Source organism: Anolis sagrei, chromosome X, assembly GCF_037176765.1.
Source record: "Anolis sagrei isolate rAnoSag1 chromosome X, rAnoSag1.mat, whole genome shotgun sequence".
Taxonomy (NCBI): domain Eukaryota; kingdom Metazoa; phylum Chordata; class Lepidosauria; order Squamata; family Dactyloidae; genus Anolis; species Anolis sagrei.
Window position 1 is genome coordinate 7,438,843 of NC_090034.1, and position 22,473 is coordinate 7,461,315.

Sequence of the window (22,473 nt, forward strand, 5' to 3'; positions counted from 1 at the left end):
TCTCTCACTTCCTGTTGTCACACCTTCATTTGTCACTATGAGTCATTTCTAAGTTGGATGTTTGTACCTTGGGAACTACCTGTACTCAAACAAGACCTATTTTCAATCATTTTCATGAAACTCTTCTAATTTTTCACATTAGTTCCCATGCCCATGATGTTCCATCCTTGTTTTGTACTGTTCTGGTCTATATATGTGTGTGTGTGTGTATTTTAATATAAATGTTATTGTATTATCAATATTTAATTTTTTATGCTTTATGTCTAAATGTTATTTTTGTTTATATTTTAATTTGATTAGGTTAATTTATAGTCATATGCTATTGTCGTTCTATTATATTTTGGTTTTCACATGTATGTACGACACTGAATTTTGCCTTTATAATGTTCGAAACCACTTTGAGTTCCCCTAGTACATAAATGTAGTGTCTGTGTGTGTGTACCTCAGATGATATATGTATATATTTGTGTGTTTATGTATGTATATATGTATTTGTACTTGTGTATGTGTATATATGTATTTATATGTGTATGTGCTTTACTAATATAATATGATATATTGTATATACATATAATATTTATAATATTACAATGTAATACAATATAGTACTGATAGTAATACAATATTATAATTATATATTTTATATTACATGTAATATTACTAATATTATTACAATGTAATGGTATAGTACAATATAGTAATATATAATACAGATATTGTACTATGCTAATAATATAATATAGTGTGTGTGTGTGTGTGTGTGTGTGTGTGTGTGTATATATATATATATTATATATATATATATATATATATATATATATATATATATATATATATATCTTGTAATCCCCTCTGAGTCGCCTTTGGGGTGAGAAGGGTGGCAGATAAATGTTGTCAATAAATAAATAAATAAATAAATACGAGAAAATCTATGTTCAATGATCATGGATTTCATCTTTTCAAAAGACAGATTGAATGCTACTTTTTGCTTAGAATTATTATATACACATTTGAACATTTTCTACCACCCAATGTTCCTTCATCTACAAGGCAGTAAAGATACTTTCTTGCCTTCAGGTGAGAAAAAGCAAAACATTAATATGGATGATATCAGGAAAGATATTCAGCAACATAACATTCCTATGGTCAAATTGCACAACAAGAAATGGAACATATAAACATAGCCATAACTTTTTTGCCAGTAAACAGAAATGAAATATTTTAATATATTTTACTCCAATTAATTATTGGCTGCCCTTAAGTAGAAACTCTTAATGATTTACAAATTAAAAAATAAAGTAAACAACATCTGCTCCAGTGGCTTGCTTTTATGCCTGGTGGCTATTTGTAGCTGTTGGAAAATACCCCACTAAAAAGGTATTATAATATAATGTGTTAGGCTTGCAATACCTCAACTGCCCCTCTTCCCTTCCTCTCACCAACCCTCCTTTCCACATCACTGGTAGATATTAAATTCTGCTGCTTAAAATCAAGTGTTTTTGAAAAACTGGAATTTGCATCACTACACTTGGTAAATTCCCATTGGTTCAATGAGTCAACACTAATTAGGACTAGACCTGTCAGTGGCTTATGAGACTGTGAACCACCGCCTCCTCCTGAGAAAAATGTGTAATATCACAAAGGACGACCACCTCACCCGCCTCATAGAAAACCTGCTACAAAACAGGAGCTTTTTTCTTGAGTTCCAGGGCCAGAGAAGCAGATGGCAGAAACAGAAGAACGGCCTGCCTCAGGGAAGCGTGCTTGCTCCATCCATGTTCAACGTTTACACAAATGACCAGCCACTGCCAGAAGGGACAGAGAGTTTCATCTATGCTGATGATCGTGCCATCATCGCTCAAGCAGGGAGCTTTGAAATGGTTGAACAGAAGCTTTCTGAAGCTCTAGGTGCTCTTCCTGTCTACTACAGGGAAAACCAGCTGATCCCTAATCCATCTAAAACAAGACATGTGCCTTTCATCTCAAGAACAGAGAAGCATCCCAAGCTCTGAAGATCACCTGGGAAGGAATCCCACTGTAGCATTGCAGGGCACCCAAATACCTGGGAGTCACTCTGGACCGTGCTCTGACCTACAAGAAGCACTGCCTGAACATCAAGCAAAAAGTGGGTACTAGAAACAACATCATATGAAACCTGACTGGCACAACCTGGGGATCACAACCAGACACAGTGAAGACATCTGCCCTTGCGCTGTGCTACTCTGCTGCTGAGCATGCATGCCCAGTGTGGAACACATCTCACAGTGGATGTGGCTCTTAATGAGACATGCCGCATTATCACGGGGTGTCTGCGCCCTACACCACTGGAGAAATTACACTGCTTAGCCGATACTGCACCACCTGACATCCGCCGGGAAGTAGCAGCCAATAGTGAAAAGACCAAGGCAGAGACATCTCCAGCTCATCCCCTGTTTGGGTATCAGCCAGCATGTCAACGACTTAAATCAAGAAATAGTTTTCTTAGATCTACAGAGACACTCGCTGGAACACCTTAGCAAGCGAGAGTCCAAAAATGGCAGGCTCAAAACCAGCACCTCAATCCGTAGGTGATACCAGATGAGAGACTCCCCCCTGGGCACACAGAAGACTGGACGACTTGGAAGGCACTGAACAGACTGCGCTCTGGCACCACGAGATGCAGAGCCTATCTTAAGAAATGGGGCTACAAAGTGGAACCCACGACATGCGAGTGTGGAGAAGAGCAAACCACTGACCACCTGCTGCAATGCAACCTAAGCCCCGCCACATGCACAATGGAGGACCTTCTTGCAGCAACACCAGAGGCACTCCAAGTGGCCAGATACTGGTCAAAGGACATTTAATCAACTACCAAGCTTGCAAAATCTGTGGTTTTTTCATCTGTTTGTTTGTTTTGTTCTGTTAGAAATGTAATACAATGGTCTCGTTGCTGATGACACAATAAATAAATAAATAAATAAATAGGACTAGAAATTTGATTTAAGTCTGCTTTCTAAAGAATTTTATTTATTAAAAACGAGTTGTAAAAGAAAAGCATACACATCCTGATTTGCCTATATGAATGAAAATGAAGACAAAAAGAAAAATGGGTGTGGGAAGAAAAAAGGAAACCTTGATGAGTTTCTTTTTGAACTGCTGATAATAGCTTGCAGGACAATTACATTCTCATCGCATATCTTTAACATAAAGAACAAAGGCTTTTTTAATTGATGGAGGACAAACTACCAGGAGTTAGAGTGCAGCTTCAGCAACATTAGAATGCAGTGTTTCGAGCAGGTATTTTCACCTGTGAAATTGCAAATATGCAAAAGTTTATGAAGTCGTGAAATTGGCACGTCCCCAGAGAGTAATATTTATTTCAGTCACCTATTATTATCATTGCAGCATATATTTATCAACCTCTGAAAATGTATCCACTTGTAATAAGAATAATAATACATTTTATTTATTCAGTTCTTGTGGGTTTTTTCGGGCTATTTTATTTATTATCCGCCTCTCCTAACGGCTTGAGGCGAGGTACAACAAAGTTAAAACATTCAAACATAATTTACATAGATAAAAACACACCAATTTTTTTGTGGCGGCAAAAAAAGCCAATGGGATTTTGGGCTGCATCAAGAGCTGTTCCCCATGCTCTATTCCGCTTTGGTTAGACCACACCTGGAATATTGTGTCCAATTCTGGGCACCACAATTCAAGAGAGATATTGACAAGCTGGAATGTGTCCAGAGGAGGGTGACTAAAATGATCAAGGGTCTGGAGAACAAGCCCTATGAGGAGCGGCTTAAGGAGCTGGGCATGTTTAGCCTGAAGAAGAGAAGGCTGAGAGGAGACATGATAGCCATGTATAAATATGTGAGAGGAAGCCACAGGGAGGAGGGAGCAAGCTTGTTTTCTGCTTCCCTGGAGACTAGGACGCAGAACAATGGCTTCAAACTACAAGAGAGGAGATTCCATCTGAACACGAGGAAGAACTTCCTGACTGTGAGAGCTGTTCAGCAGTGGAACTCTTTGTCCCGGAGTGTGGTGGGCTTCAAACTACAAGAGAGGAGATTCCATCTGAACACGAGGAAGAACTTCCTGACTGTGAGAGCCGTTCAGCAGTGGAACTCTCTGCCCTGGAGTGTGGTGGAGGCTCCTTCTTTGGAAGCTTTTAAACAGAGGCTGGATGGCCATCTGTCAGGGGTGCTTTGAATGCAATATTCCTGCTTCTTGACAGAATGGGGTTGGACTGGATGGCCCACGAGGTCTCTTCTAACTCTTTGATTCTATGATATGCACACGCACACACATATAAATACATACACAAAACAGGATACAAATTTAACATACAGCAGCAATAAATCAAAACTCATTATTGATTGACTGACTGGGTCGTCCTGCTGGAAGAGATGGGTCTTCAATTGGGTCTTACATTTTGGCAACTCCTTTAGCTGTTGAATCTCATCCAGTTGGTCATTCCACAATCTTCTTTCGGGGCCGATGAAGAGGTCCTCTGGGTGACAGTGGCCAGTTGGGTTGGAGGAAGTGTCTGCCAAAGGACCTCAGTATCTTAAAGGGCAGATTGTGTGGGAAAAGGCGATCTTGCAGGGAACCTGGACCCAAGACCTGTAGAGCAGTAGTTCTCAACCTGTGGGTCCCCAAGTGTTGTGGCCTACAACTCCCAGGAATCCCAACCAGTTTACCAGTTGTTATGATTTCTGGGAGTTGAAGGCCAAAACATCTGGGGACCCACAGGTTGAGTACCACTGATGTAAAGCTTTAAAGGTCAAAACCAACAGTTTGTACTTTGCCCAGTTTGTAACTGGCAACCAGTAGAGTGACTTTAATAGGGGTGTCATATGCTCACTCCTAGATGTTCCTGTAACCAATCTGGCTCTGATGTTTTGAACTAATTGGAGTTTTATGCAGTCACGAAATATACATAAATAAAGTTAGCATTGTGCTGAGTAACACATAATATTAATTAATAGTAATGCCTGCAGATCTTGGTCCACCATATTATATTCCAAAGAAAACAGGATAGGGTTGTTGTAGGTTTTTTCGGGCTATATGGCCATGTTCTAGAGGCATTCTCTCCTGACGTTTCGGAGAGAAAGCAGGATAGGTTGGCCATAATAAATATTTGGTGGCCCACAAGTACTGGTAGTACCTGATTTATGATGCAAAATATTCGGATGCACTTATTTTCTCAACCCCAAAATGCCATATGAATTATTTCATCTATCTTAGCACTGAGCTAACAACATACTAAGGATAGCCTGTAATATTACATTAATTAGGTAATGATTTGAGGTGGAAATCATCTGTTATGCAAGCCAATGACAGCACTGATGTTGATTTTAATTGAATTGGATGGTTCAATAATTTGCACCAACATAAAATTATGTAGCAAAATCTCCAAGAATTTATTAGGCTGCTTGCCTTTGAGGTGAAAGCGGAATTTACCCCAGCTCTTCCCAACTAAAAACAAATACATTTTTTGTCTGGAATGATTTCTTCCCAATGATTAAATGCAGTTCCCTGCATATAAATACAAAAACATGCCAAGTGCATCTTGGTTTGTGGCAAGCAATTAAAAATAAATAATAGACCTGAAATATTCATAGTAACATATTTATTTAGGCTTTATTGTAAATTTTGATTATCTTTCCATGCACATCCTCTATGAAAAGATAAACGCTTCAAGGGTTCAAAACAAGTTAATCAAGCCCAAAGCAAAATAAATACGCCTTTCATCATGACCCAAGGAACCCATGTATTATATTTTGTCAAAGCGTTGAGTGATCAAATAGCATTTAAGTATGGTACTGCACCATTTCTCTATAGTAGCACTATGCACCAGTACACTGTTTGCTTTGCATTGTTAATATTATAATACCCGATATTAGAGATTATCTTGTATTTATAATAATTAGCAGCCTGTTCTCCTGTCCCTTTTATTGCTACTTCAACTTTTCTGTAACTCTAGTGACTACTTGTACTTTTCTGTAACTTCTGTTCACCTGGGACATGCCCTTCCAATCTGTTCCATTAACATGAACAATCTGTTCTGTAAATATCAGTGGTTTCCATTGTGTATGTATCTCATTTTTATGGACTGGTTGAAGCACAGTCCCTGTTGATTGAAACAAAAATACTGTTGACTCAAAATATGTCTATTTTCTTTTGAGATTCTGTGACAGCTTTACTTCAAAGAATTATAAATTTTAAACTATCTTCATAAGACCCCACATTCCACACACTACAAATGGTAAGATTAAGTGCCTTTAGGCACTCACAGCAATCAGACATCTATACTTCATCAGCAATGAGGGCATATTTTGCATATTTTACTGGAGAAGCAGTGGTTAATTCTGATTCCTGTAAGAGTGAGTTCTTTACTTATAACTGCAATTCTTCAAATGGTGGTCAGTGAATTTATACAAATAATGTGTGCACTCTTATATAAGTGTTTTGGCAGTTTTATTTATTGTGTCAGGAGCAACCAGACAGTTGTATTACATTTTTAACAAAACAAACAGACAAAACACAATGTTTGCAAGCTTGGTAGTGTCAGAGTTTGGCGGTGCACAGCGGAAGGATTGCTAGATCAACAGGCACTGCGTTGCAAAATAAGGACTCTGCAGGCTTTGAGTTACAAAGGAAACTAAGTTTTACTAAGCACATTCAATAGACATGTCTTACTACAGCGAGCTACAATTCAGGAACTAGTCAAAACGAAAGTCTCTTCACATCTACTCATCTCTTCTTGCTGAGACCGGTTACTCCCTTCTGTTCCCAGCAAGAGCAAACATTATCTTACTTCTCTCAAGGTCACATAATCACAGCCTCATGGAATAAACATTCTGCATAGCATTTCTAATACACAGTGGAATCCATCTTGGAAATACATAGAAGCACATTTAAATCACATACATAACTAAATTAATCCTGACAGGTAGTTGATTAAATGGTCCTTTGACCAGTAGCTAGCCACTTGGAGTGCCTCTGGTGTTGCCGCAAGGAGGTTCTCCATTGTGCATGTGGCAGGGCTCAGGTTGCATTGCAGCAGGAGGTCACTGATTTGCTCTTCTCCACACTCGCATGTTGTGGGTTCCACTTCATATTTTTGGCAGTAATTTCCCCAGATACTGAAAAAGCAGCTATAGATCTAAAGCTGTGGTTCTCAATATGTGGGTCCCCAGGTGTTTTGGCCTACAACTCCCAGAAATCCCAGCCAGTTTACCAGCTGCTAGGATTTCTGGGAGTTGATGGTCAAAACATCTAGGAACCCACAGGTTGAGAACTACTGATCTAAAGAAAGACAAGACACAACAAGAGAGGCTGTTGTGTGAGTTCACAGATGACAACTTGCAGAACTACAGTTACAGTTACGCAAACTGTCCCCTGTGAAGAACATAGTTTCTGTGGTTCACACATATGGGAACAAGTACCATAATCAGGTACCAGAAAGCAGCTTTGCAGACGTCATACAGATGGACCCCTTTCAAAAAAGCAACTGAAGCTGCCACTGCTTGTCAAGAGAGATTTCAGATGGGAAAGAGACTGCTTGCTGCAAGTTCATAGGCCAGGTGAATGGATGCTGCAGCCCATGGTGATGAGACAGGAAGTCCTTTTTGGTAGTCTCTGCATCTTCATGAAAGAACATAGACAATCATCATAGCCCAAAGCCTGGTGCAAATCCAATGAGTGGAAAGAATTGTCCAGGTCAGTGGTAGGTTTTTGTACGAATGCTGGAAGAACAATGTCCTGATTCAGATGGAAAGTCTATACTATTTTGGGAGGAAGCAGATATCTGATTGCAGAACTACTTTGTTTAGACGGAAACAAAGATAGGTCTGATCAGCCCTTAGAGTACAAACCTGACCTTCTATCCAAGGTGACTGCTCCAAGAAATACTGTCTTCCAGGTAAGTAAACTGGGGTCACATCAAACCACAAGCTTGCTGAAACCAATTCTAGGTTTCAGTAAGCAGTGAATTCAACCACAGTTGGAAATAGATTGTTATACCCACTCAAGAAGATTTGAACTAGAAGGTCATTGAAATCTGAGGCTTGCCAATACATTAGAAGCTTCAAAAAGCAGCTGACAAAAAGCACTTGAAGGAAGATGGTGACAAGTTCTTGTTCAACAGGTGACTGAAAAAAAAAATTAGTAATTTTTTAAGAAAGCTGGAGAGATGGTCCTTGCACTGCATCCATAATGTGCCTTACTGAAGCAGAGATAGTCTGCAAGTTTGGGTGCCTCACTCACCCTCTGTGGATGGTGAGAAGATCTGGATTGAGTGGTAGCTTCTGATGCAGCCTTTGGCACAGATGTAGAAGGTGACAATCCAAGCAGTAACTAGTAAGCATCTGGCTATGTCCTATTTGATTTTGGTAATCACCCTAGTGATAAGAGGAAATGGTGGGAAAGCATATACATTGGTCCCTCTTCAATTATACTGGAATGAAACACTTCTCAAGTAGTTTTGAGGTGATGCAAACAAGTCTACAGTTGGGTGGCTGTGGGTTTTTTGGGCTGAGTAGCCATGTTGCATTGGCATTCTCTCCTGACATTTCACCTGCATCTGGGGCCAGATATTTCAGAGGTCTACTGGAAATGAATGTTACAATTAGCAAGCTTGATTAGCATTGAGTAGAATTGCAGCAGCAAGGTCAATCAGTGGGGGTATTTGCATAGAGGTAGCCTGGCTGCTGTTTGCCTGGAGGCCTCCTTTGTTTATATAATCATAGAATCATAGAATCAAAGAGTTGGAAGAGACCTCATGGGTCATCCAGTCCAACCCCCTGCTAAGAAGCAGGAATATAGCATTCAAATCAGATGGCCACCAAGCATCTGTTTAAAAGCTTCCAAAGAAGGAGCCTCCACCACACTCTGGGGCAGAGAGTTCCACTGCTGAACGGCTCTCACAGTCAGGAAGTTCTTCCTCGTGTTCAGATGGAATCCCCTCTCTTGTAGTTTGAAGACATTGTTCTGCGTCCTAGTCTCCAAGGAAGCAGAAAACAAGCTTGCTCCCTCCTCCCTGTGGCTTCCTCTCACATATTTATACATGGCTATCATATCTCCTCTCAGCCTTCTCTTCTTCAGGCTAAACATGCCCAGCTTCTTAAGCTGCTCCTCATAGGGCTTGTTCTCCAGACCCTTGATTATTTTAGTCGTCGTCCTCTGGACACTTTCCAGCTTGTCAATATTCCCCTGTTTCTGTGTATGTTCTTTATAATACTGGTAATGGAGCACTTCAATAACCCTTTGAATGAGTCTCAGCTACAAATGTGCACCAAAAACAAGAAGATTCCACTGCAACCCAGTTCAGTATTGTCCAGTTCAGAGGCCATCTAATTTGATGCAAGCCAGAAGCCAAATGTTGATTCAGAAACTCAAATCCCCATCCTTATGTTTATAATTGTGTAAGTGTGTATTTATACATTAATATAGAAGAAAGGAACAACAAATGTCAATCAATAAAAAAGATGTTCTCTATTAGGTTAAGATATTTTCATTCCCTAAATTTTAATTCTATAATATCTTTGCTTCTGCGTTCTTTTGCCAATCTCTCATACAAAAACGAGGATGTCGCTTCAATGCAATTGTAAATAATGTAATTGAAAGCTAATTTCATTTACTTGTATTCACTGGAGAAGGCAGTAGTTTCAGTGCCATTATGCAGCCACTTAAATTCCAAAGGCCAGCTTCCTTCTGCCAAACATGTGAGCACAAGCCGGTTCCCTTCTAGATGGATTTGTGGCAAACCTGGTTCCGTCTTGAAATAGGGCGCAACATCATCTGAAATATAAAAAGAACATTTTGGACATGAGGTTACAAAATTCCTTGATTTATTGTGCCAATTTTCAGCAGTACTTATTGCTTGAACTCCATAGAGTCAGTGTAAAACTGTATTTACACAATTCTAATGCACATCTCCCCCCCCCCCCATTACATCGCGAACATTAGGGTGCAAATTACATTTACATAAATCCCTCTCCAAGGGAAAAGTGAGCTCGAGCAGTGTCAAGCTCTATTAGAATTGCACTCCTTGGACAGGGAACTCAACTAGTCTCCCCAAACCTCCTTTTCCCCAGAGCAAAACAGCCTTAGAGATGTGCCGAAGGGCTACCTGTACATTCCAAAAGCATGGTGCTTGACTCCTAGAGTGGAAAGGAATTCAAGGACATCCAGTCCAACCTCCTGCCATTCAGAACCACACAGTCAAAGCACGCCCAACAGATAGCCGTTGAGCCTCTGCTTAAACACCTCCAGAGAAGGAAGGAAGCTTCACCACCCCCCAAAGCAGCATATCCTGTGCTAAACAACTTGGCTCCCCCCTTTTTTTCTCCCTCTGTGACTCTCCTTGGACTTGAGGAAAGGATGGTGTCCCTTTGGGGTTCCCAGAAAGGGAGATCAATTGCCATGCTCTTGGGAAGCCACTTTAACCACCATGGTTCAATGATATTGAATACTGGGTTTTGTAGTTTGGTGAGGCACCAGCATTCTTTGGCAAGAAAGTTAAAGTCTTTGTAGAATTAATATTCCTCTGACTTCATACCCTTCAGCTATAGTCATGAAAAGTGATGCCAAACTGCTTCATTTCGACAGTGTGGATGCACCCTATATTTTTCACTGGGTTCTGTTGGGAGTATTTATAAGTGCCATAGCAATTCTTGGCAGAGAAGCTTCAGGCCTTCTAAAACGACAGCTCCCATGATTCCATATCACTGGGCCAAGTAGTTAAAGTGAACTCAAGAACGGAAAACGGAATGTTGGTAGACAGGAAAAGAGATTGAAAGATGGGTTCAAAGCCAACCTTAGAAACTTCAGCATAGACACTGAGAACTGGGAAGCCCTGGCCCTTGACCACTCCAGCTGGAGGTCAGCTGTGACCAGCAGTGCTGCGGAATTTGAAGAGGCACGAATAGAGAGCGAAAGGGAGAAGCGTGCCAAGAGGAAGGCGCATCAAGCCAACCCCGACCGAGACCGCCTTCCACCTGGAAACCAATGCCCTCACTGCGGAAGAAGATGCATAGCAAGAATAGGGCTCCACAGCCACATACGGACCCACAAGAACACTGGAGGACAATCCTCCTCGGAAAACGAGGGATCGCCTAAGTAAGTTAAAGTGGTGTCAAGCTACATTTCTTACAGCACAGATGCACCCCAAGGAAGCTGAGGCAGGACAAACAGTAGAGGCACCTCGAGGGAAAGACTATCTATTTCTCTGGTTTTCCTTTCCATCTCTGGAAGCTTTGGTATTTGAATTCTTCTGTTTTTAAAGGAGGAGTTCTAAGTGCACAGTAGCTGTAAATCACACCTTTTTGGTCAAATTACAATGAGTGAACTTTTTACTGCTGCACATTACATTTGCCAACAAATACTTTTTTTCAATTTCAAGGTTTTCAAAATTGCGGTGCGCATTACATCCAATGGCACATTAGATCCAAGTAAATACAGGGCAAATTTGTATCTAACCACTTGGCTATGATTCATAAAATTGTGATAAGCACACAATCTGTGCAGTGATCCCAACACACAAGCACATACATTGCTCACACCTTGCCTTATGGTGGTTTGATCTTGATTAGATATTAATGGCTGTTCACTGACAAGGATCCGGACCACAGTTTGACCTGGATTAACTCTTAATCGCTAACTTCAGCTTTGAAACTACAATTTGCTTTATGCAGAATCAAAGCACTGAAAGCAGTGCATTGGAATTATAGAGTCTTGTAGTCTTTTCTTGCTTTATACACCTTGGCAGACAATGCCAAGACATTAGGTCATTGACTTGGCTTACTACTGACATATAATGGCTCAAGTTTGAGTTTGTCTCATACTTTTTAAAATTTTAAATTTAAAACCAACTGATCCCTAATCCATCTAAAACACAGACATGTGCCTTTCACCTTAAGAACAGACAAGCATCCCGGGCTCTGAGGATTACCTGGGAAGGAATCCCACTGGAGCATTGCAACGCACCCAAATACCTAGGAGTCACTCTGGACCGTGCTCTGACCTACAAGAAGCACTGCCTGAACATCAAGCAAAATGTGGGTGCTAGAAACAATATCATATGAAAGCTGACTGGCACAACCTGGGGATCACAACCAGACACAGTGAAGACATCTGCCCTTGCGCTATGCTACTCTGCTGCTGAGTACGCATACCCAGTGTGGAACACATCTCACCACACTAAAACAGTGGATGTGGCTCTTAATGAGACATGCCGCATTATCACAGGGTGTCTGCGCCCTACACCACTGGAGAAATTACACTTTTTAGCCGGTATTGCACCACCTGACATCCACCGAGAAGTAGCAGCCAATAGTGAAAGGACCAAAGCAGTGGCATCTCCAGCTCATCCCTTGTTTGGGTATCAGCCAGCACGTCAACGACTTAAATTAAGAAATAGTTTTCTTAGATATACAGAGACCCTCGCTGGAACACCTCAGCAAGCGAGAGTCCAAAAGTGGCAGGCCCAAACCCAGCACCTCAATCCGTGGGTGATATCAGATGAGAGACTCCCCCCTGGGCACACAGAAGACTGTGCGACTTGGAAGGCGCTGAACAGACTGCGCTCTGGCACCACGAGATGCAGAGCCAACCTTAAGAAATGGGGCCACAAAGTGGAATCCATGACATGCGAGTGTGGAAAAGAGCAAATCACTGACCACCTGCTGCAATGCACCCTGAGCCCTGCCACATGCACAAGAGAGGACCTTCTTGCGGCAACACCAGAGGCACTCCAAGTGGCCAGATACTGGTCAAAGGACATTTAATCAACTACCAAGTTTGCAAAATCTGTGTTTTTTTTATCTGTTTTTTTTTTGTTCTGTTAGAAATGTAATACAATGGTATGGTTGCTGATGACACGATAAACAAATACTTTTTAAAATAGCCACAGTTCCCTTCTAGATAAATCTGTGGCCAATCTGGTTCTGTCTTAAAATAGGGTGCAATATCATCTGACAAAAGAAGCTGCTGGTGATGCAATGGGTTAAACCCTTATGCCAGCAGGAATAAAAGGTCAGCAGTTTGAATCCAGGGAGCAGGTTGAACTCCCGTCTGTCAGCTCCAGCTTCCTATGTGGAGACATGAGAGAAACCTCCCACAGGATGGTAAAACATCCGAGTGTCCATTAGGCAACGTCCTTGCAGACTGTCAATTCTCACACCAGAAACAACTTTTAGTTTCTCAAGTCACTCTTAACATGAAAAAAAAATCATCTGACATATAAGAAAATTTTGGAGATAAGGTTACAAAACTCCTTGATTTACTATGTCCATTTTCATCAGAGTTTATTTGCTTGAATCCATTAGAGCCAGTGTAATCTATATATATATATAAATGCTCTGTGCATAATGAGTTCTTTAAAAACAAAAGAACCAATAAACAAAATCACACCAAATTTGGCAACAAAACGTCTCACAACACAAGGAGTGACCATCTCTCAAAAATTATGATTTTGTTATTTGGGAGTTGTCGTTGCTGGGATTTATAGCTCACCTACAATCAAAGAGCATTCTGAACTCCATCAACGATGGAATTGAACCAAACTTGGCACACAGAACTCCCTTAACCAACAGAAAACACTGGAAGGGTTTGGTGGGCATTGACCTTGAGTTTGGGAACTGTAGTTCACCTACTTCCAGAGAACACTGTGGACTCAAACAATGATGGATCTGGACAAAACTTGGCACAAGCACTCAATACGCCCAAATATGAATACACATGGAGTTTGGGGAAAATAGACCTTGACATTTGGGAGTTGTAGTCACTGGGATTCACAGTTCACCTACAATCAAAGAGCATTCTGAACCCCACAAACGAAAGAATCGGGGCAAACTTCCCACACAGAACCCCCATGACATCCAATCCAACTCCCTTCATCAGGGTAAGAAAACGTAATCAAAGTCATCCTGACAAAGAGCCATCCAGCCATAGATATAGATAGATAGATAGATAGATAGATAGATAGATAGATAGATAGATAGATAGATAGATAGATAGATAGATAGGGAGTTGTAGTTGCTGGGATTTATATTTCACCTACAATCAAATAGCAAGATAGAATTGAACCAAATGGGGCATACAGGACTTCCATGACCAATAGAAAACACTAGAAGGGTTTGGTGAACATTGACCTTGAGTTTGGGAGTTGTAGATCACCTACATCCAGAGACTACCATGGATTCAAACAATGATGGATCTGGACCAAACTTGGCACGAATATTCCATATGCCCAAATATGAACATAGATGGAGTTTGGGAGAAATAGACTTTGACATTTGGGTGTTGTAGTTACTGGGATTTATAGTTCATCTATAATCAAAGAATGTTCTGAACCCCACCAAGGACAGAATTGGGCCAAACTTCCCACACAGAACCTCCATGACCAACGGAAAATACTCAAGGCCATCCAGTCCAACTCTCTTCACCAGGGCAAGAAAACGTAATCAAAGCCCTCCTGACAAAGAGCCATCCAGCCATAGATATAGATAGATATGATTCACACACAGAGAAATATAATATCATAGATTTGAAAGGGAATCCTAAAGAAGGACAATGATATGTTGCATATTCCAGAGTAGGCAAACCAGAAACTCTCCACATCAACACAGACAAAGAAACAGCAAGAAATACTGTTTATCCACAAGCATAAAAAATTACATAGATTAGAAACCAACACTTTCTCATTACTTTATTTTCCAGATCAACAGACTGGGCCACAGCAACGCATGGCAGGGGAGAGCTAGTATATAAATAGGACCATACTGAATTTCTAAAATTGCCATGCTGAGATCCTTATCAGCTATTTATATAAAGTCTGCAGTAAATAAACAAGCAGGTATGAATTAACCAAACCAATTGGTGGAGATAAACTCTGAAGACCAAGATTCACAGTGTTTAGACATGAAGGTTGGTAAGTGGCTTTGAATAAGTTATTGGTGCTGCTTAATTGATTTCATGTGGTTGTATGAGGACAGAGTTATGTTGAGTTGGAGGACATGCTCCACGTTGAGATGTGTGTAGAGAGAAGAGAGGGCAAGTAAAATGAATATTAATGCCACCGTTCTGTGATACGGCTTTCAGTGCTACCCATCAGACTCCAGTTGGTTTTCTTATAAGAGAAGAATAGTGGTGATCAGAATGTTATTTATGGTATCCAGCAGTTCTCTCAATATGTTTTTTACACTTTAATATATTTGAAATGCTAACCTCAAATACAGTTGTGTCTTGTCCCCTCCAGTGTAATATTTGGTGCTAGGCTCTTTTTCTTACATTCATAGGAATTAAATCCAGTTCATTAAATTCTCTTTAAAAAGTTAGAAATGTAAGCCTGGATGAAATGATTATCACAGCAGGACATGTCTCAGGATAAATGAAGAATTTTGATAGCAGCTTTGAACAAAACATCTTACAAAACAGCAAGATTAATGTGCCTTTCAACATTGTCTTTACCCAGACCATCTTAAAATTACATTTTCTGTTCTTTCTCTTTTTCTAAAGTCCTCCGTGGGATTTGAATAGGAGAATTTTAATAGTATGGAAGTGTCAGATACTCCTCCTACAAAGGTCTCATTATTGTTTCTCCCCAGTTGTTTTGGTCCGGGAAATAGCTGCAGGTAATTTCAGACCAAGCAGAGAAAGAACAAAGCTGTTTATCCTTCCTTTGCCAGCCATTTGTCCCTTTAAAATTGGCCCTTCCAATCTTCCTCCTGGTAGGTAACATATATAAGTAACTGTGTCCTAACACATTAACTTGTAATACAACAGGCTCCCAAAGCTGTCTAAGGTTTTCCATACTGTCATCTCCTAAAATGCATACTGGGAAGCAAAGGTGAGGAGATGTATTATTTTTGCATGTTGACTAGAGACCTGAATCCTTTCTTCCATATTAAAAGATGAAAATACATGCGCCCAAGCAACTCTGTAATTATTCCCATATGTGTTAAAAAGAAATTCAGCCAAGAATATTGATCTCAGGAGTTAATCACCCTGGAGTCTCAGGTGTCAACCGTGGCCAGGAGCACCTTCGCACAATTAAAACTTGTGCGCCAGCTGCGCCTGTACCTTTTTTAAAATATATATATCATCTTTATTAAAGGTTTAATTTTGTGACATACAGTGCAAATAAATTGAAAAAAAAGTCATAATATAAAAAAAGCAGAAAGAAAAAGGAAAAGAAAAAGAAAGAAGAGAAAGAAGAAAGAAAGAAAGGAAAAGAAGAAAAGGAAAAAAATAAAAAAATGGTATAGAGATAGCAAAGATTTAAAAACAAACAATGGAGACAGCTGAAATATGTCTCCCTCATTGACTTCCTTTATATCTTCCAAGTGGATTTTCCTTTTCTTTCTTCCATCTGTATTTTCTTCTTGTTTTCTCCTCTATTTATATTACTGTATTTCTATTTCCTTATTTTAAATAATTTGTCACATCTGTCCAGTCAGTTTCTTTTATTGGGGTTCCTTTATTTTTTTGATATCAAGTATATTAATCTGTCCATGTTTCTAATATCTAAGATTTTTTCTGTCCAGTCCTTAATTTCTGGAGTGTCTTCCTTCTTCCAAAGTTTTGCATAGCAAATTCTTGCTTCTGTATTTAGTAGAAATCAGAGTTTATCTGTGTTTTTATCCATCTTTGGATCTGTTATGCCTAATAGAAATATTTATTTATTTATTTACATTATTTTTATCCCGCCCATTTCAGCCTGAAGGCGACTCAGGGCGGTATCTTTGGTTTAAGTGGGATTCTTATATGTAGCATTTCCTGTGTCATTTTGTTAATTTTTTCCCAATACAATTTAGCTTTTGGACACGACCACCACATGTGGAAATATGAACCCTCTATCCTTCCGCATTTCCAGCATTTTATGTTTATATTTTTGTGAGAATTACTTAATTTTTTAGGGGTCATATACCATCTGTGCGCCACCTTCAGCCTATTTTCTTTTAGGTCTATTGCGTACGTATATTTGATCTTTATTCTCCAGATTTTTTCCCAGTCTTATTTTCTTATTGTTTTTCCACAGATTTTCGTTCCATCTTGTCATGTATTTTTTTCACCTTCTGTCTCTAAGTTCCATTCTATTCGTTTCTTATATAATTACATAGAATATATAATCTGTGCCCGTACCTTGAGATGTCAAACTTGGCCATGGTAGTCCACGCCTTAGTCACATCCTGTTGGGACTACTGCAACACTCTCTACGTGGGGCTGCCTTTGAAGACGTTTCAGAAGCTTCAATTGGTACAGAGATTGGCAGCCAGACTACTAACCGGAGCTCTGTACAGGGAGAGATCCACTCCCATGTTACGGCAGCTCCACTGGCTGCCAGTCTGCTTACGGGCTAGATACAAAGTACTGCTTATTGCCCTTAAAGACAGTTTAAGTCCAGGCTATGTGAAAAATTGCATCTCCTCTTATAAACCAACTTGGACACTGCAGTCAGTGGAGGAGATCCTACCCTTGGTCCCACCCCTGTCTCAAGTACGGCTGATGGGAACGAGAGAGGACACCTTCTCCATGATTGCTCGCTACCTCTGGAATGCCTTCTCTTGTTGTTGTTGTTCATTCGTTCAGTTGTCTCCGACTCTTCGGGACCTCATGGACCAGCCCATGACAGAGCTCCTTGTCAGCCGTCACCACCCTCAGCTCCTTCAAGGTCAGTCCAGTCACTTCAAGGATGCCATCCATCCATCTTGCCCTTGGTCGGCCCCTCTTCCTTTTACCTTCCACTTTCCCCAGCATAATTGTCTTCTCTAGGCTTTGCTGTCTCCTCATGATGTGGCCAAAGTACTTCCACTTTGTCTCTAGTATCCTTCCCTCCAGTGAGCAGTCGGGCTTTATTTCCTGGAGGATGGACTGGTTGGAGCTTCTCGCAGTCCAAGGCACTCTCAGAACTTTCCTCCAACACCACAGTTCAAAAGCATCTATCTTCCTTCTCTAAAGAGATAAAAATGGCCCCTTCCTTCCTCTCCTTCAAAAAACAATTAAATCTTTTCATGAACTTTTGGGAGCTCTTTTAATTGTGGATCGTGTTTTTATGGTTGGATATAATTTTATTGTTTAACTGTCTGTGTAATTTTAAGTCTTATATTATAATTAGTTGTTTGATGTTGGTTTGCTGTGGGATTGGGTGGGTCATTATTGTATTCATGTTTATACCTGTCAAACTTCCCACCCAGAACCCCCATGACCAACAGAAAATACTGTGTTTTCTGATGGTCTTTGGTGACCCTTCTGAGACCTCCTCTCGACCCCCTTAGGGATCCTGACCCCCAGGTTGATAAATGCTGCTCTAGCTAAATAGTCAAGAAAGACAGAAAGTACTGTCTCAGTTTTTTTTTAATTAATTATGCAGAGAAAAGAGTGCAATGGGGGGATTTAGGATTACATTGGTTCATGACTTCTCTCCAAGGAACACCAGAAATTAATGAGCCACATCATATGTTCAAAATTATTTTTAAATATTTCCATCCAATTTTTCTATGATCTTCCATTCCCTTGGTCATTAATAAGCTTAGAAATCATGGAAATATACAGAAAATAAAGCAATCACAAGCATTTTTAATAAGTTTAATAAGATCAATACATTTTAAATTAAAAATACACAATATATCTTTGTATAACGTGAACAAAATGGCACTGCTTTGTAATTGCTTAATGTCATCACACGGGACAACTGAATATGAACACCAAATTTGAATGGATGATTATATCCTAATTTAGATGCGAATGTCTGTAGACAGCAAAGTTACAAACCATTAAAAAGCAGTTTTGCTACATTAATAGATCTGTATTTTAATTTGTTTATTTTAATACATATGTATTACATAGAAGAATGAACAATTCACACAAAATTAATATTCAAGTGAAAAAATAAGCACAGCCAATTCATTTGACTTAAAAGCTTCTCCAAAAACAATGAGAAAAAGCAAGTCAAAACAGTAGTTGGTCACTTCCTCAAAATTGCCATCAGGTTCTAGTGTGCATGCATACTTTGAAAACAAGGCCCAAGAGATACAACCACACCAATTTATAACCATATCTGGATACTGGTTGGATTTAGAAGCCGGGGCACCACATTCAACCATTCTTCCAGTTCTTTGCTACTTCTGTCTAGGATTTTTATTTCCTCGGATCCTCTCTGTCCTGGAAAATCATGCATTTGACCTGTCTAGTTTGTTCTTTTTTTTAATAGTCACGGTAAGCATCAAGCGGATATTGTGCCATCAGTCCAGACGATATAAAAAATAAAACTGTGACGTGCTTCTCTCTATGCCTGAGCGAACTGCAGGTGTCTATATTGAGAAGCTTGAGATACTCAGCAACTGAGACTATTACTGGTTTAAACATCAAAAAAGGATATTTATTTATACAAAGTCCTTGGCACAGTTCATCACAGTTGCAAACAAACAATAGATGAAACTACAAAAATATTCTTTCCTTTCTTTAGTTACAGAGGCAACCCTTTCTCCAGGTGGCAGATAAGATCCTGGGATCTTTATACCCTAACCTTAAGCTGTTGTGGTTTAGAAAAAAGCAGGTTTTTCCCTATCTATAACTTAAGGTTAGTTCTGGAGACAAAGCAGTCACTCTCTCTCTATAACTATATAACTCAATCTTCTCAATTAAGCTTATCTGTCTATAATACCTCAAAAACAGCTCAAAACACAATACACTATCTATATTAACTCAATATAGCTTACTCAGTTTAGTTTTTGCAATGGTTCTCCCAGAGCTAACTGTGTAGCCGTCAGCACATCTGAAATCTTTCCTCAAACTGAAAAAGCAGGGGAGAATCAAAAATGGAGATCTTTCCCTGGGAGAAAAGGCGGTCCCTAAACTCAAAGAGCTGCTCTCTAAGCCAATAGTTGCAAAGAGGCCTGCAGATTCTGATACTATTAACCTTTAGGGTTCTTGCAAAGCTGCAGCAGCCCTGGGAGAAAATGCAAGAGGAAGCAACCTCAAGCAACTAAGGGAAATCAGGCTCCTGGGAGACGGAACAGATATTTACATGAAATAGTCATTCCAGGAAAACAGCCCTATGTTCAAGACACAAAGGAGCTTCTCCACATCTCCATCTTAGGTATAGTCGATGCTTAGGTATGCTGTACATGTGTAACCACAAACATGAGCAAAAATAGTAGTATAATACGAAGTACTAATGCAGAATTCTACCAATAGTTTTTGTATGTCCATGCACAACTCTGGTTCAAGAACCATGATAGGCCTTCTATGCAACTCATTACAGGTATCCCCACAGCTATTCCTGGATTTTCCCTATCCTTCAAGTCCATATTGCACTAATTACAGAATGGTTCGTTAACAGTCTCTCTCTCCTTCCAGTCTTGTAGAATAGCATCTAAACATTACATAAGAATGTAATAGAACCTGAGATATTAAACTATGCAATATGCGAAACAGTGAACAGGTCAAAGATCTAAGGCAGACATGGGCAAATTTCAGCCCCCCGGGTGTTTTGGACTCCAACTCCCACAATTCCTAACAATCTACCAGCTGTTAGGAATTGTGGGAGTTGGAGTCCAAAATACCTGGAGGGCTGAAGTTTGCCCATGCCTGATCTCTGGGGATGCCAAAGTAGTGGGAATTTGGGAATGTAATGATTTCTAAGGTCTCCCTTTGAAAAAGAATGTAGGATGCAGGCACTGGATTGGAAATAATAGTTGCTCCAGGCTTAGCATGCTCTGAAATAGCATTCCGATTTCACTAAATCCCACAACAAAACTTCAAGCAGTATAAAAGTAGTTCTAACTTTTAACATTTTTCTTTAAAACTACCGGAATAGTGTGTTTCAAAATAAAACCTTGACATATTCACCATGTCAGAACTACATAGGAAAAACCATAAAAGTTTTATATAACTTAATTATGAACAGTTTGCATGCTACATCCCATAAGCAAGTAGGTAAAGTTTGCCCAAGGGTCCTCTCCAGAAAATGAGAATTACCAGTAAGTGTAAAAGGCAGTTGTGGAATAATCCCATTAGTCCACTTTTTTTTTCTTATGAAGTGAGTGAGCTGAGCAATTCCGATGGATGCCTACAAACCAAACCAAAACAATTTTCTTTGTACCTGTTTTCTTTAGGTGACATCAACAGCCAAGTTAATAGAAAGGTAATACTACTCTGGAAATACCTCCTTGCTTTTTTCTGGTATAATGATTCTCTCATCTTCTTTTACTATCCACCACACAGTAATAATTGTATGCTAAAAGTCTGTTTTTAAGAACACTGCGCACTTGTCTCTATACAGCTGGTTCATTTTGAAAACTACAAAAATAAAGAATGGGAAATAATTTTAGAGATTTAAAAATAAAGGATTTTGCATAAAACTGAAGTATGGAATGTTATTTTACTGAAGTATGGAACAATCTTGTACGCTTAGATGAAGGTTTCTAAGCCTGGTAGCCTCCAGATGATTGGGACTATAACTCCCAAGATTTCGGACCATTTGCCATACATGGGATGGGATCAAGATGACCCAACTTCCCAAAGATAACGAGGCACCAAATCATAAAATTGGGTGTTTCAGACCTCTTGGCTTTCAGCCGAAGATCCTAAGATTTGGATATACCTCTATGATCTAACAATAAGTTCATCGTGATTGAATTTTTCATTAGGCAACAATATTTTAAAAGAGGAAGAAAAGTGAGACTGGAGTCAGCTATCTGCATCTTGTTGTTTAGTAAGTTAGAGAGATTGGGTCAATACAGTCAGAACATTCATGTCTCTTGAAATCGTACTGTCGAAAGCTTTCATGGCCAGAATCATTGAAATCATGTGTTGTTGTTGTTTTTGTTTTGGACTTGCCAATACCTAACTTAGCCACGGAGCAGGGTGTTCTGTCGTGCGCTGGGCCTGTAAAGAATTTCCTTTAGAACAGGACGTGCAACCTTTGCCCAGCGGGAGAAGTTCTGAGGTTTTCCACACAAATGATCTTTAGATGGCTTGTTATTAATGAACAATCAAACAGAAACTTCTCTTGTCTTCAATAAAGCTAAACAATTGCTTCCAGGCTTTATGCAACTGGTGGCTTCCTAAACTTGCCCAAGAAGGACAGGCAACTGTCTTCAATAACTTCTTCTTTACTTTAAAGGAAAATCCCCTTTTTAACTTCTCCCAGGCTGACAGTAATCTAGTCCTCACTGATGTGGGCTCCACTACCGGGTCAATCTGCTTCTCAAGCACCGAGTGGACCTACCGGTAAAGGCTTAGATATTCTCCAGCTGGAGTTCTTTAGTCTTTAGGGCAGTTTTCCTGGAAATCTTTGGAGACTCTTAAGACTGTTATTTATTCCGTGAAACTTGGGGTAAAAATGTAATTCTAACAAAAATAATTTTTAATACTTAAATTTGGATTAGGAAGCTTTCTCTTATAACTTTCCTGAGCTATGAGATAATTCCTAAACTTCTGGTTTTTAATGTTAATTGAACAATTAATAAAGCTATCATA

At 39.7% G+C, this 22,473-nt stretch overlaps 1 protein-coding gene across 5 annotated transcripts in view; it reads right to left on the bottom strand.

Moving 5' to 3' along the window:
- LOC132782172 (protein sidekick-1) overlaps nt 1-22,473 on the bottom strand; it is a 986,469-nt gene that overhangs the window by 846,639 nt on the left and 117,357 nt on the right. For all 5 annotated transcript variants that reach the window (XM_067473286.1, XM_067473289.1, XM_067473288.1 and 2 more), the window contains exon 2: nt 9,630-9,789. In XM_067473286.1, the coding sequence (XP_067329387.1) occupies nt 9,630-9,789 (160 nt within the window). The remainder of the gene's footprint in view (nt 1-9,629; nt 9,790-22,473) is intronic.